Here is a 13,411-nt window from a genome sequence, read left to right as displayed (position 1 = left end):
TATGTGGGTAGACTGATGATCACATCTCACAGATCATGGATAAAGAGTTATCAAGTCTTCACATAGATATAAATATTAGGAGTAATATTTATATTGGATTGACCCACCGTGAGAATATTACATAGTAAGTTATGCAATTGTCATAAGATATACTCACAATGATAATAGTGTATATCGCTCTTAGACCTGAAACCACTATGATCCCTAGATGTGGACTCAAGTGCTTTGTTGCCATTCTAACGTTGTCTGTAAAAGGATAACCATAACGTTGGTTGATGGGTACTTGATGAAGCATGCTGAGGGACATGAGTGTCCTAGATGGGATTTGTCCCTCCTTATAAACGAGAGATATATCTTTAGGCCTCTTGATGAAATATGACTGTAAAACTGCATGGCCATGCCGAACTAAGTCAATATAAGATATTGGACTTATTCGTTATTCAGTATATTTCGGAATCAAGGAATATGAACATTGATCTATACAAGGGTGACAATATCTATGCCTTGGGATCAATAAAGATATCGAGACAAAGGAGTAAGTGTACACATGAGTATTATCATGGAAAGGTTTCGTCAGATCACTTGACATTCTTGTCACTTGGGTAGCAATGATGTGTTGCTAGATACCGCTCATTGTTTATAATATTAAATATTAGATTTAATATTATTGCCAACGTGACTAGAACCTATAGGGTCACACACAAAGAACAGTCAAAAGAGAAATATATAAGTATGACTTATATAAGGGGTGCGTTTAGTAAATAACGCTAATTAGTTAGCAAAATTACTAAACTCGTTGTTGGGCTTACTGAAGCCCAATAGTGACTTATGACTTGCAGAGCACACTAGAAGTTCTATAAATAGAACTCTGGTGCTGAAGTCTTTGGTTACACGTTTTGAAGCAATCCCTTTCTTCTCTGCACTTCCAATTCATTGGCTAGCACCGAGTTTTGGAGGAGCACTGTTCGTGTGGACTTGCTAGAGGCTTTGCTGCTTGCTGCTTGCTTGGCTGTGATCGAGATTCCAGTTTCCAGTTCTAGCTTTCAGATTCCACAGTTCAAGGTAACAATCGAATCACTGATTCATGTTTGAATTTCGTAATGATCCAAGGAATGAAAATCAAAAATTTTCCGCTGCTTCTACTCCATTCTTCTATTCGATTTTCCTTCAGTGCTTATGTTGTTTGATGCTTGGCATGCAAGAGTATTCAAAAATGAAATCTTTGTGAGTTGCAGAACCTTCTTCAGGACATTCTTTGTGTTCCAGCTGTTTTGGAAAGAGCACATGCGTGACTATAGGCCAGCTGTGATATGGTGGCATTAGGATGACGTCCTTATCTTGTTGTAACTTCAGCAGACCATTCTTGAGAATGTTCTTCTTGTGTAAACTTAGATTTTCTTCTTTCTTTTAAGACTCACGTGAGTCTTTGGCCTTTTGAAAATGAATATTCTTTTTGTTCCATGCACTTTTGAAGCAAAACGTGTGGTGTTGTGCAGCTGTAATCTAGTGGCATACTTCATGGGACATAATGAGGTCACCTTGTTTCACTCGTAGTACGACCAGAACGTTCTGGATAACGTTCTGGTAGGCTATTCTTGATGAATTTTCATTTTATGCCTTTTTAATAAAAATAAAAACAAACAACATAATAAAAATGATGATGATGACGATGATAATAATAATAATAATAATAATAATAATAATAATAATAATAATAATAACAAAAAGGACTAGAATAAAATGACTAAAAATAGAGGTAAAAAAGCGAACCAAAAATGAGGTATTTTAAAATATGTTTCTGCCGAAATTTTTCCTAAAAGGAAAAAAATATTCCGGGCCAAAAGACAAATGAAATGGGATTTTAGGTCAAAAATTGGGGTATGACAGAGTGGTGTTAGTTAACCAAGGCAAGGGTGGAGACTTCAGATTGGGTGAGAACGGTGTTTTGATGTTTCGTGATCGTGTTTGTGTACCAAGTGTTCTTGAGCTTAAGAGACGGATTTTGGAAGAAGGTCACAGAAGTAGTTTGAGTATTCATCCAGAAGCAAGTAAGATGTATTAGGATTTGAAGAGGTTGTTTTGGTGGCCTGGAATGAAGAAGGAGATCGCAGAGTTTGTGTATGCTTGTTTGGCTTGTCAGAAGTCTAAGATTGAACATCAGAAACCCTCGGGTTTGATGCAACCGTTGTTTGTGCCAGAGTGGAAGTGAGATAGTATCTTTATGGATTTTGTTGAGAGCTTGTGTGTTGGAGCAAGGTGTCAGTTGGGTCGAATGTTTGCCGTTGATTCAGTTTACTTACAACAACAGTTTTCATTCTAGTATCGGAATGGCACCGTTTGAGGCTTTGTATGGTCAAAGGTGTAGGACTCCGTTAGTTGGTATGAGTCAGGTGAAAGTACTTTGTTAGGACCGAAAGTTGTGCAAGAGACTATGGAAAAGGTTAAGATGATGCAAGAGAAGATGAGAGCGTCTCAGAGTAGGCAGAAGAGTTGTCATGATAAGAGGAGGAACGACATTGAGTTTCAGGTTGGTGATCATGTGTTTTTGAGAGTGAATCTTGTAACCGGTGTTGGTCGTGCTTTGAAGTGTCGGAAGTTAACTCCTCGTTTTGTTGGACCGTTTGAGATTGTTGAGAAGGTTGGGGTTGTAGCGTATCGGATTGCGTTACCGCCATCTTTGTCGAATCTTTATGATGTGTTTCATGTGTCACAGTTGCGGAAGTATGTGTACGATGCGTCTCATTTGGTTCAAGTGGATGATTTGGAAGTAAGAGATAATTTGACCATTGAGACTTGGCCAGTTAGGATTGAGGATCGAGAGGTGAATCGTTTGCGTGGCAAGGAGATCGTTTTGGTTAAAGTGATTTGGGTTGGACCGACTGGTGAGAGTGCCACTTCGGAATCGGAGAGTAGGATGAGGGTTTCGTATCCAGAGTTGTTTCCTTCAGGTAATTTTCGAGGGCGAAAATTCTTTTTAGTGGAGGAGAGTTGTAACAGCCCGATTTTTCGCTAGATTTATTTTATTATTTGTTTAATTGCTTTTATGTGTGCTTGTATGTGCTCGTATGTGATTATTTGCCTCTGTGTATATTTTTGGTTAGGATTTATAGAATTTGGTGTTAGAAGGGTATTTTAGTCATTTTGGACTAAGGGGTATTTTGGTCATTTTATGAGTAGGGGTACTCTAGTAATTTTGATGAGGATTATTTTTAGTGCTTAGTGAGAGTGGTTATTTTACTAAGTGCTAGGGAGTTGTAGTAATTTATTTTATTACCGGTGAGTGACCGTTAGTATTACATTTTACCGTTAAGTGAGTATTAACATTTTTGGTTAGAATAGAAATGGATTAGGCCCATTAAGGTGTTGTGAGTCGAGCTCAATTAGATAGGACATATATAAACTCTTGTTTGTAGAGAAAATAGGGTTTTTACCAACATTTTCACAATTGAGAAGAGATCGAGATAGAGAGAAGATAAGGGTTGAAGAGGAAGATCTAGAGAGGGCTAGAGGAGGCTAGAGATTCAAGCTTTGGGAGCTAAAGTGAAGCCTTAGTGTTGATTTTGAAGAATTAAGGTAAAGGGGTTAGACTTTAATCATAATTAATAGTTGTAGATTTTACCCTAATTCTTTCATTAAGTGGTTAATTTGAATTTAGTGGTAGAAATTCGTGCTTAATTATGATGGTATGATTATATACATGAATTGAATGATAATTGTGTTGTTGTTGTTGAATTTGTATGTTAAAATGGGTAGTTATGAACACGATGAGTTTTTGTATGAAATTGAGGATGGATAATGTTGTGGTTGCTAGATTGATGATGAATTCATGTTCCAATGTTATTGTTGTTGTTGTTAGATGTGTTGTTGTTGGATTGATGCATTGGGTATCATGAATTTGGTGAATTGGTGATGAAATTTTGTTGTTGTTGTTGAAAGTTGAGGAAGTGTTGGTGAAGTGGTGAATTTTGTTAAATTGATGTTCAATTTCAAAACTTATGCATGTTTAAGTGTTTTGAAGCATATATGACCTATAATCATCTTTGGGATTAAGTTTTGGGGTTTGGGATGATCAAAATTGGGATTTTGGGACAAAAGGGGTTGGAACCCGAAACATTTTTAACAGGAATTATGAAGCTTCGCTTAAGCGAGCTCCAAGCGAGCTCTAAGCGAGCGTGCCCAGAACGTTCTGGACCCAGTTCGCTTAAGCGAGCCGCAAGCGAGCTCCAAGCGAGCAAGCCCAGGACTTACTGGAGCTTGGTCGCTTAAGCGAGCAGTCCATCGCTTAAGCGAGAAACACCTTTTTCAGCCACCTTTGATCTTTGTTTCGTGTACTTGGGGACCAATCCGGGCTTTCTAGAAATGGTTTTGATTGGTTTCATCAAGTTTTAACTTGTTTTGCTTTGAGAATTGCATTCTTTTGGAAAAGTGATAAATAGAGACGAACTTTGTGAATTTCATGATCTAGTCGCTTTTAGCCGGTGAAACGTGAATGTATGCTCTACTGCACTTATATGTAGTCTAGAGACATACTTAGTTGAGGCATTGAATCTTGTTTACTTGGTTTTGGTTCAATAACTTCAATTATTGTGAATTCATGAAACGATAGTCGAACTTGATTGACAATGGTGATTTTGTACCAATTACATTGTAACTCTTTCATGAATGGTTTTATATGTTTAATTGAGGATATGTGAGTGGTTATGTGAAGTTGATTGATGTATATCCATGATAATTATAGGTGGATTGAATTGTGAATGTTGTTGGTGATTGTATATATGTTAAGTGGTGGCGAATTGTTGTTCAATGCATATATACTAGTGGTTGGTGATGGTGAGGTGAATTTGTTTGTGTGAACATATGCAGTTGTATTCGAGTCATATGTTCATGCATTCATGACTGATGGTGGTGGATTTTATATCCAATTAAGGTGATTATGATGTTTTTGTTGCATCATGGGTGACGACCTGAAGGTGACTTGGTACCACATGCATATATCAGACGAGCATAGGCGCATATCATATTTGCATGAGTCTTGAATTGTTGCATTGAATGATGAGCGTGGTGATAAGTGTGTTTGTTGAATATATACTTGTGATGATCGATTTTGCTGGATGAATGTATGTATATATATGTATATGGATGTTAATTAATTATGCAACTATTTGAGAATTTAATTGATGTCAATTATTTAATTATTGATTATGATTAATGTAAAGCTAACCTCCAGTGGTTTTTGCCGCCTACCTGTCTGTATGGATGGGTAGACGCCTTGCAGGATTAGTTGCTTCGGTGAGTTGATGCTTAGATGGCGGGAGTTGTCTCGTCGTCGTTTGTCGAGTCTAGATCTTAGGCTCTGATGAGGTGTCTGTTGTTTTGGATTTTATGTATTGACTACTGCTGAGGAGTTATCCATTGTCGTATTTTTCGGAGATTCATTTATGACCTATGTTGTTTTATGAGATGTAAATTGTGGTTTAGACGTAGCGTCTAATTCTTGAATATTTTGGGAATTAATGTTGCTTGTATGATTTGTATTCTGCTGTGACTGTTGAGAATTTTATATGCATGTCTGTTGGATTTTGTTTAGACGTAGCGTCAAATTCTTGAATATTTGCTATATTCGCATGTTTTATTTCTTTAATAGAATTAGGTCGTTACAAGGGACAAATCTCATCTAGGACACTCATGTCCCTCAGCATGATTCATCAAGTACCCATCAACCAACGTTATGGTTATCCTTTTACATACAACGTTAGAATGGCAACAAAGCACTTGAGTCCACATCTAAGGATTATAGTGGTTTCAGGTCTAAGAGCGATATACACTATTATCAATGTGAGAATATCTTATGACAATTTCATAACATACTATGTAGTATTCTCACGGTGGGTCAATCCAGTATAAATATTACTCCTAATATTTATATTTATGTATAGACTTAATATCTCATATCTATGACCCATGAGATGCGGTCATCAATTTACATACATAATAGTCTCGACGCTTTATTACTATCCTAATTCATATTAAAGCTTGACTACGGATACATTTAAGAATAGCGTTCTTTATGATAATGTAATCTCATGATTAAGTCATACTTAATATATTATTACATGAACTATCTATTCTAGGGACTTTATTAACATTATTATAAATATAATAAAGAGTGCCATATATTATTCGATAATAAAAGTGATGATACATAAGATAAGTTTAACATAAACTATTGGCCTCTAGGGCTTACACCAACAGTATATTGATTTTACAACACTAAGTCATTGAAATTGCACATACAGAATCATGTTTTTTTCACCATGTGTGCAAGATGAATGTTACTGAAATATATGAAAAACACAAAATATTCTAAATGGAACAGATGTGAATCAAACTCATAAGGTGTATAAAATTGATTTGATGAACACATAAACTTATACCACATACAAACAAAAAGAACATCAAATCGAATGACCATTTGCATCGAATCACATAGCATGAATGAAAACTGATAATTGTTTTAAAGATGACCAATACAAAAAGGTTGCATATTGTTTCTCTCTATCAAAAAGGTAACATGATCAGATTTTCAAATTTCTAATCATAAAGCCAAGACAAAAAACTTAAACATCAACTAAAAGATTACATATCCCCATTAAAACAATTACAGCCATCTCCTAATAGCGAATAACCCTAAAATATATTGTTCTGTTGTCTTCAGCAGTAGGGGTACCAACCATGACATCTGCACCTCTGCAAAGTCTTCTTGCATCAACCATCCTTTTCCACCCGCCACCTATTTTGAAGTGTTCATATGGTCTTGTACCATAAACCAGACTGCACATCCATCTACTGCCACACTCGTCCACCATCTTTAAGGAATTATTACTCTTATTCAATGTCAGCTGACAAAAAACTCTGTAAGCAAGCATCTACATCAATAGTAAAACATGTAATCATAATTTAGCACAACATTATTCTAACAACAAACAATACGCCAATTGTGTTAGGCTCACCAACCAGCCAGAATCAACCTCATCACCATCCAATTTTTTCTCGTAAGAAAACTAGAAATTCATCTGGTCATAAACAAAGGGAATTAGAACAACATTGTTGTGGAAAAAAGGAAGGAAATTTCTATCTATTTCAAACTTCGTTGGCGGTGTAAATTGAGGGACACACATCTTCTTCCCAAACCTATCCCTAAATCTTATCTGAAACTTGCTCAAACCAACAAACACTAATTCCACCCAAGCACCAAGCGAAACCTTGGATATGACCCGAAGCACGAGAAAATCCTTCGTCAGATATATGCCATTATTGTTTCTCTCGACCAAAACTTCAAACAGGTTGTCATTATGATCAACCAACGCTGCGTACCAACCAATCTGGCTACCTAAGTGATGCGCAAACATGTTTGGAAGACGAACAGAAGCCTGGAAAATGAAAAAACAAATTGTTAAACATCTGCGGTCGACATCACACCAGAATGATAAACAAAAACAAAATCAAACCTACATATTCCACATCGAACTCAACAACGTATGTTCTGTATTTCTTGCGAAGCTTATTGATAACGACATCGATTTTGAAAACAGGGTTGGGATCAAGTGGTGCTGCAAAATTAAGAGGATTCACGTTAATGATTAGTTCAAACATGATAATATACGAAACACTATGGATAATATGGCGTAAAAACCTTACCAGTCAAAGAATGGTATGAAGGCAAGCTTTGAATGTTTAAGTTAGCCATGGTTAATCTGCCTTTGATACCTTTGTTTGAGGTGTGTAATAGTAGATGCTAGGATTAGATATCTCCAAAATTTAGTGGCTGCTTAAGCTCGCTACAAATTAGAACAAAAGATTAAACCAAAATAGTTGGTACAAATACCTTTCGCAGTAATACATAAACCAAAACAGTCATCTTTAAAAATGCTTCTCCATAAATCAATGCCCCCCAAACTACATCTCATACTTCCTAAAAGCAAAAAATGGTAAAGAAAAAAAATATGGTTTCATGAATCCTTCGCACCATAACCATTCGATTCCACCCACCACCAAATCTTAAATTGAAGATATCGACGTCTTAAAAAAGGAGTGCGCAATCCCACGTGTTGCCACACTCATCAACACTTCAACAAAGTAGTTTTTCTGTCCAATCCCATTTGACAAAACCCTTGGTAAGTAAGGATCTACAAAAACTAAATGGATATTTAATATACGGTGATTAAAAAAGATTATAATGATTTAACAAAAGAGATCGCTTACCAAAAAGCCAGAATTAACTTCGTCTGAAGTCAGAGTCTTCTCGTAAGACAATTGGAAATTCATCTCATCATGCATAAAAGGGGTTGGCATAACATCAAATAGATTATCACGAAGAGCATTTTTTTTGAATGAAAAACTTCATAGGAGGGCATTTTTTTTACCTTAAAATATTTTCAATTTTCTCTGTCGGAATCTTAAATGAAGTCCTGCATGATTTAAACTCCATTAGCACTTTCTAAGTTAGAAGATGAAAATAATAAGGCCTAATTTAGAAAAGAAATGACAAAAGTAATCACATGAACCTACAAAGGTATAATAGATTGAGGTAAGAGGGGATGAACTCAGATAAATGGAGTAAGGTGAATGCAAGAAAAACACACAAATTAAAACCAAAAAGTCACGTATATAAAATGTCAATCCAACATGATTAAATTTATCTAACCAATTCCATCAACCTCTCTTGTGTGCAAAGTCTAACATGGCAGCATCAATTACATCATAGAGGCCATGATACCTCATTGTTCACAGCAATTCAATATCATGATATTATTTGAGTTTATATAAGTTAAGGGGTTGGAACTCAAGGAAGAGGTTACCTATGAAATAAAGAAACTCCTTTCTTAAAGAGTATAAAAAAACTATAATAACTTCACATATTAAATAAAAAAAAATTAGATGTATAAAAAAAAAGTAGTAATTTTAAGTTTCTTTAACTATACACACTTCAATTAGTTAATTTGTTATGGCTTATAGAAAGAATTATCAATTCAATGGAAATTCATCTATTATGTTAAGAATAAGACCTTGAAGAGAAAGGTGGCAAGAAAGAAGATAATTCATCCATTATGTTTAAAATTAATTTTTCTATTCTCATTTACCCAAAATAACAAAATCATCTAATTTTGCTTTTAACAATTCGCAATATCTTCATTTCCTCTATGTTCCTTGTAAATAAGGTTCTGCAGTTAGATAATAATACTCTTCAATCCGTTTCAAGCAAGTTGCGTTTGTTAGGGTCTCAAATCTTGCTACCCTCAAAATAATGGCAATGAATTATATCATGTTCAAATCACATTGGATTTCATAACAGATAAGAAACTAAATCATGTTCAAATCCAACAACATCTTCAAAAGACATACTTATACTTGAAAAATTTGAAATTAATAAATAAAAACACCAGTTCGAGGGCATTTAGAGTTGGGAATTTCATTCAAAAGAAATAATAATAATTGCAGCTCAAAAGGACTGAGTATCTGAGTTGGAGATATGATAGAGTGATGTGATTACCACAACCAAGGAAGAAAGTCTTTGAATGTTTTCATGCATGATACAAGTTGGTTTTTACCTATGTGGTTCTTCTGTTACCCCAAAAAACACCAGTTAGTTATAATGCACTTCTCTTTGTGTTCATTTAGTGCTAATAATCATTATATAATATATACTTACCACCATGGCACATCTTCTGTAAGAATCCCATCCACTCATTGTCTTGATATGTCGGTTACTATTGAAGATTTGTTTCCTATTCAATGCAATTCCACATAAAAAGAGAAAATGTGCGTCAATAATGTAACCCAATAATTTGAAACTTGGTATTGTTGAGGAAAAATCCCTAATTAATTTTAAAGATAACAAACCTTGATGATTAAGGAATTAATGGACTTTGATTAATTTGTTGGTATTTAACTTGTGCTCTTGAGTGTTTAATTAAGACATGAACAAAGTTTAATTCATACCAATAAACAAGAAATCAAAGGACATAAAGACTTAAGAACTCAGTCAGAGTTCAGAAAGTTAAAAGTGTTCAGAAGGTTGGACAGAGTTCAGAAGGATGTTCTGATGAACATCAAGAACCAAGCCCAAAAGTTCATGAACCAAATGAAGAACATGCAAGGTTCACGTGACATAAATAAAAGTCCAGTAAAGTACATTGACTAAGATCAATCAAGAAATAAAGGCATTTATTTGATTAAAGTCAAAAAGGGTATCTTCAATGTTCATTCAAGACCATGAACATTTGTAGTACAAAACAATAGGAATATTCCATTAGGAATATCATCCTAGATGTTTTTCATACTGCACTTCATTGATGTTTCACTATTAGAATTTGATTACATCAAATAAGAGTCTTACAAATCATCCTAAGTGAAACAAAAGGAACATTCTGAAGTCCTCTGAGTTCAGAAAGTTCGATCTCGCTCCATGCTTTTTCTGACATGAACAGTACAGTGGTTGGAAAGTGAAAAGCAAATCTAAAAGCAAGATCAGGTCTTATTCAACAGGAATTTGACACATAATGGAATTGGTACTATTCAAAGCTAACCAAATCCCCTAAAGCATGGACTTGAAGTGACAGTTCCACTTTATTCTCAAGAACACAACAACATTCTGAAGTACTTCAGTTTGCCCAGAATTTCAAGTAAAAGTTGGAGGGTCCCAGGACACGTGGCACAAGACCATTGGTCACTCTCCAACGGCTACAAGAGCTCAAGAAACTCTATAATTAGAAGTGGAAGGTTCAGCATTACATACACCTTTGCAAAGCATACAAGAAAACAACATAAGAGTGTTTGAAGCTTTAGCAAAATATTTTGATCTCACAAAGATTCCAAGAAGTCTTTAAACGTGTGCATCAATATTTCTCTTATCTTTTTAAAGATAAATCTCTCCCTCTATTCTTCTATTGTCTGATTTAAATCATTCAAACTCCATACAAATTGTAAACAAAGTATCATCTAGCTTTAGGGTTATTAAAGTGTTAGTTTGAGCAAAAAGGTGTAAAGTCTAAGTGGGTAACTTAGCAAGAAAGGTGTAAGCTTGTTGAGGCTTAGAGAATACAGTTGTTATTGTTCAGGTGAACAAGGTTGTAAGGTGCAGGATTTGAGAAGTTATCTTAAGCATCATAGTGGAAAATCTCAAAAAATTGTGAGGAGTGGACTAACCCACATTTGGTGAACCCCTATAAATTTCTGTGTGTTCCTCTTCTCTTTACTATTTACATTCAGTAAACACTACACACACAAACACATTCAATTATTTAAACTGTTTTTACACTAACACTTCACAATGTTCTGAAGTCTGTCTGTTAACTTAACCATTCAAAGTTTACAAATTGAAAATAACTTTTAAGTTACAGGTTTAATTTTTAAAGGGTCACAATTCAAACCCCCTTCCTTGTGACTATTTTATTTACTTCAATTGGCATCAGAGCGCGGTTCTAAGGGTTTGAACACTTAAACAAGTGTTAAAGAAAAGAGTCAGGAAGTATGTCTAAAGTAAAATACATAGCTGAATGAGGATCATCAAACAGACCACCACTTTTTGATGGCTCAAACTACTACTACTTCTGGAAAGGCAAGATGGAACTTTTTCTCAGATCTCAAGACAATGATATGTGGGCAGTAATCACAGATGGAGACTTTGTTCCAAAGACCAAAGAAGGAATCATCAAAGAAAAGAGTGCATGGTCAACAGATGAAAAAGCTCAGGAATTATTAAACTCCAAAGCTAGATTTTTTCTATCTTGTGCACTAACCATGGAAGAAAGTGAAAGAGTTGATGAATGTAAGAATGCTAAAGAGGTATGGGATACTTTGAGAGTACATCATGAAGGTACATCTCATGTCAAAGAAACTAGAATTGACATTGGTGTCAGAAAGTTTGAAGTCTTTGAAATGAGTGAGAATGAAACCATTGATGAGATGTATGCCAGATTTACTACAATAGTAAATGAAATGAGATCTCTTGGAAAGGCATATTCCACTCAAGAGAGAATCAAAAAAATATTGAGATTTCTTCCAAGTATGTGGAGACTTGTGGTCACTGCAATCACTTAGGCCAAAGATTTAAAATGTAACACCCATACTAGACGTATCTAGAAAGTCTAGCATGTGCGTTAGTTTAGTATTGGATACATTAAACATTTACAACGTTACAACTTCGAATGAAATTCTTATACAACAAATGTGTTCATACAATAAGATTAGAACTTAACTTTTCTAAAGTATAATAAATGCATCCTTGAATATCCATATCCTCCTGCAGCGGTACGAACGAACACTTGCTGAATCATCCATTCGGCTACTAGCTTGCTAATCCATCCTGATATCTGAAAGAAATAAGGATTGGGATGAGACATAATGTCTCAGTGAGTTCCACCTAATCCTACGCTATAGGTAACCTCGGGGGAAACCTACGGTCATGACGTGTCTACAATACAACCTGCCGGTTGATTATACTTGTGTGGGGACTTGCTTTCCTAAACGATCGTGCATAGAAGGGCCATCATAGCCTCATCTTAAATTGTTATAGGCATCTCTTCTTATACGTGTCATGGCGCTTAAGGGGAAACTAAAACCACAATGCCAAGAATACGCTCTACGCATCGAGGCCTAGATATAACATAATCAAAACACGGTTCTAAACCGGACGATTAAGGGAACCCTAAGATCTTCATCGACATGTCTTTCTTTGCTTGCTTCTACTTGCTTGAATATGTTGTATCTAACAACATATCATTTCTTATCACAAAAAGTGATTCTTGCTAGCTTACTAGTTCTTGACGATTGATGAGTCATAGATTAGTATATTTTAATGCGTTATTTAGTTTAGTTTTAAATAAGATTTGATTTAATTATATTGAATTTTATTTCCTTTTAGAATATTTTACTTTAAATTGTCTTTTATTTTATTTTAGGAACGAATATTTGGTGGAAGGTGTCTTGGAGCAAAAGAAAGAGGACTGGAGCAAATACAGTGCGAAAATACGAAGATACGGAACAAAAATATGTTCCCACCAAGTCAGAAGCTTGGCACGGCCAGTGCCAACATGTGGCACGGCCGTGCCACCTCCAGAAGCCCCTTTTGCTGCTTTTTCTTCGGGCCCAAGTTACCCTGTTGCAGCTTTACTGTTTTACCCTTTTGGTTGCTTAGTTTCTAAGTCGATTGTAAAGCTATAAATAGAGTAGCTCTCCACCATAAACATTCACCTTTTACTTTGTTTATTTCAAGCATTATTTCAATAAAAAGTCTTTATTTCCTTTTACTTCCTTTGCAATTTACTTTTATCGCATTCTCTCTTCTTCCCCCATGTCTACGATGAACATGAGTGAGTAGACTTCTTTGTCTTGGGATCGTTGGATAAGTCTA

The 13,411-nt window shown here is 35.3% G+C and overlaps 2 protein-coding genes and 1 long non-coding RNA gene across 3 annotated transcripts; 1 reads left to right on the top strand and 2 right to left on the bottom strand.

Moving 5' to 3' along the window:
• Positions 1-6,671: 6,671 nt before the first annotated feature.
• Positions 6,672-7,747, bottom strand: LOC146915852 (uncharacterized). Its single transcript, XM_085721458.1, has 5 exons — positions 7,699-7,747; positions 7,513-7,610; positions 7,173-7,430; positions 7,011-7,061; positions 6,672-6,926 (listed from the first exon to the last, which is right to left on the bottom strand). The coding sequence occupies exons 1-5, from the start codon at positions 7,745-7,747 to the stop codon at positions 6,672-6,674; spliced, it is 711 nt and encodes a 236-aa protein (XP_085577584.1).
• Positions 7,748-7,840: 93 nt separating this feature from the next.
• On the bottom strand, positions 7,841-8,399 carry LOC146915851 (uncharacterized). The gene is made up of 2 exons (XR_015013592.1): positions 8,263-8,399; positions 7,841-8,186 (listed from the first exon to the last, which is right to left on the bottom strand). It is a non-coding gene; the product is annotated as an uncharacterized LOC146915851 (long non-coding RNA).
• Positions 8,400-11,622: 3,223 nt separating this feature from the next.
• LOC146915850 (uncharacterized) lies at positions 11,623-12,099 on the top strand. Its single transcript, XM_085721457.1, has one exon. The coding sequence runs from the start codon at positions 11,623-11,625 to the stop codon at positions 12,097-12,099; it is 477 nt and encodes a 158-aa protein (XP_085577583.1).
• The last annotated feature ends 1,312 nt before the right edge of the window (positions 12,100-13,411 follow it).

Source organism: Medicago sativa, chromosome 6 (assembly GCF_051527215.1).
Source record: "Medicago sativa cultivar Bolivia chromosome 6, Bolivia_mono, whole genome shotgun sequence".
NCBI classification, from domain to species: Eukaryota; Viridiplantae; Streptophyta; class Magnoliopsida; order Fabales; family Fabaceae; genus Medicago; species Medicago sativa.
Note: the sequence above shows the minus strand (reverse complement) of the source record. Positions and strands in the feature narration are given on the sequence as shown.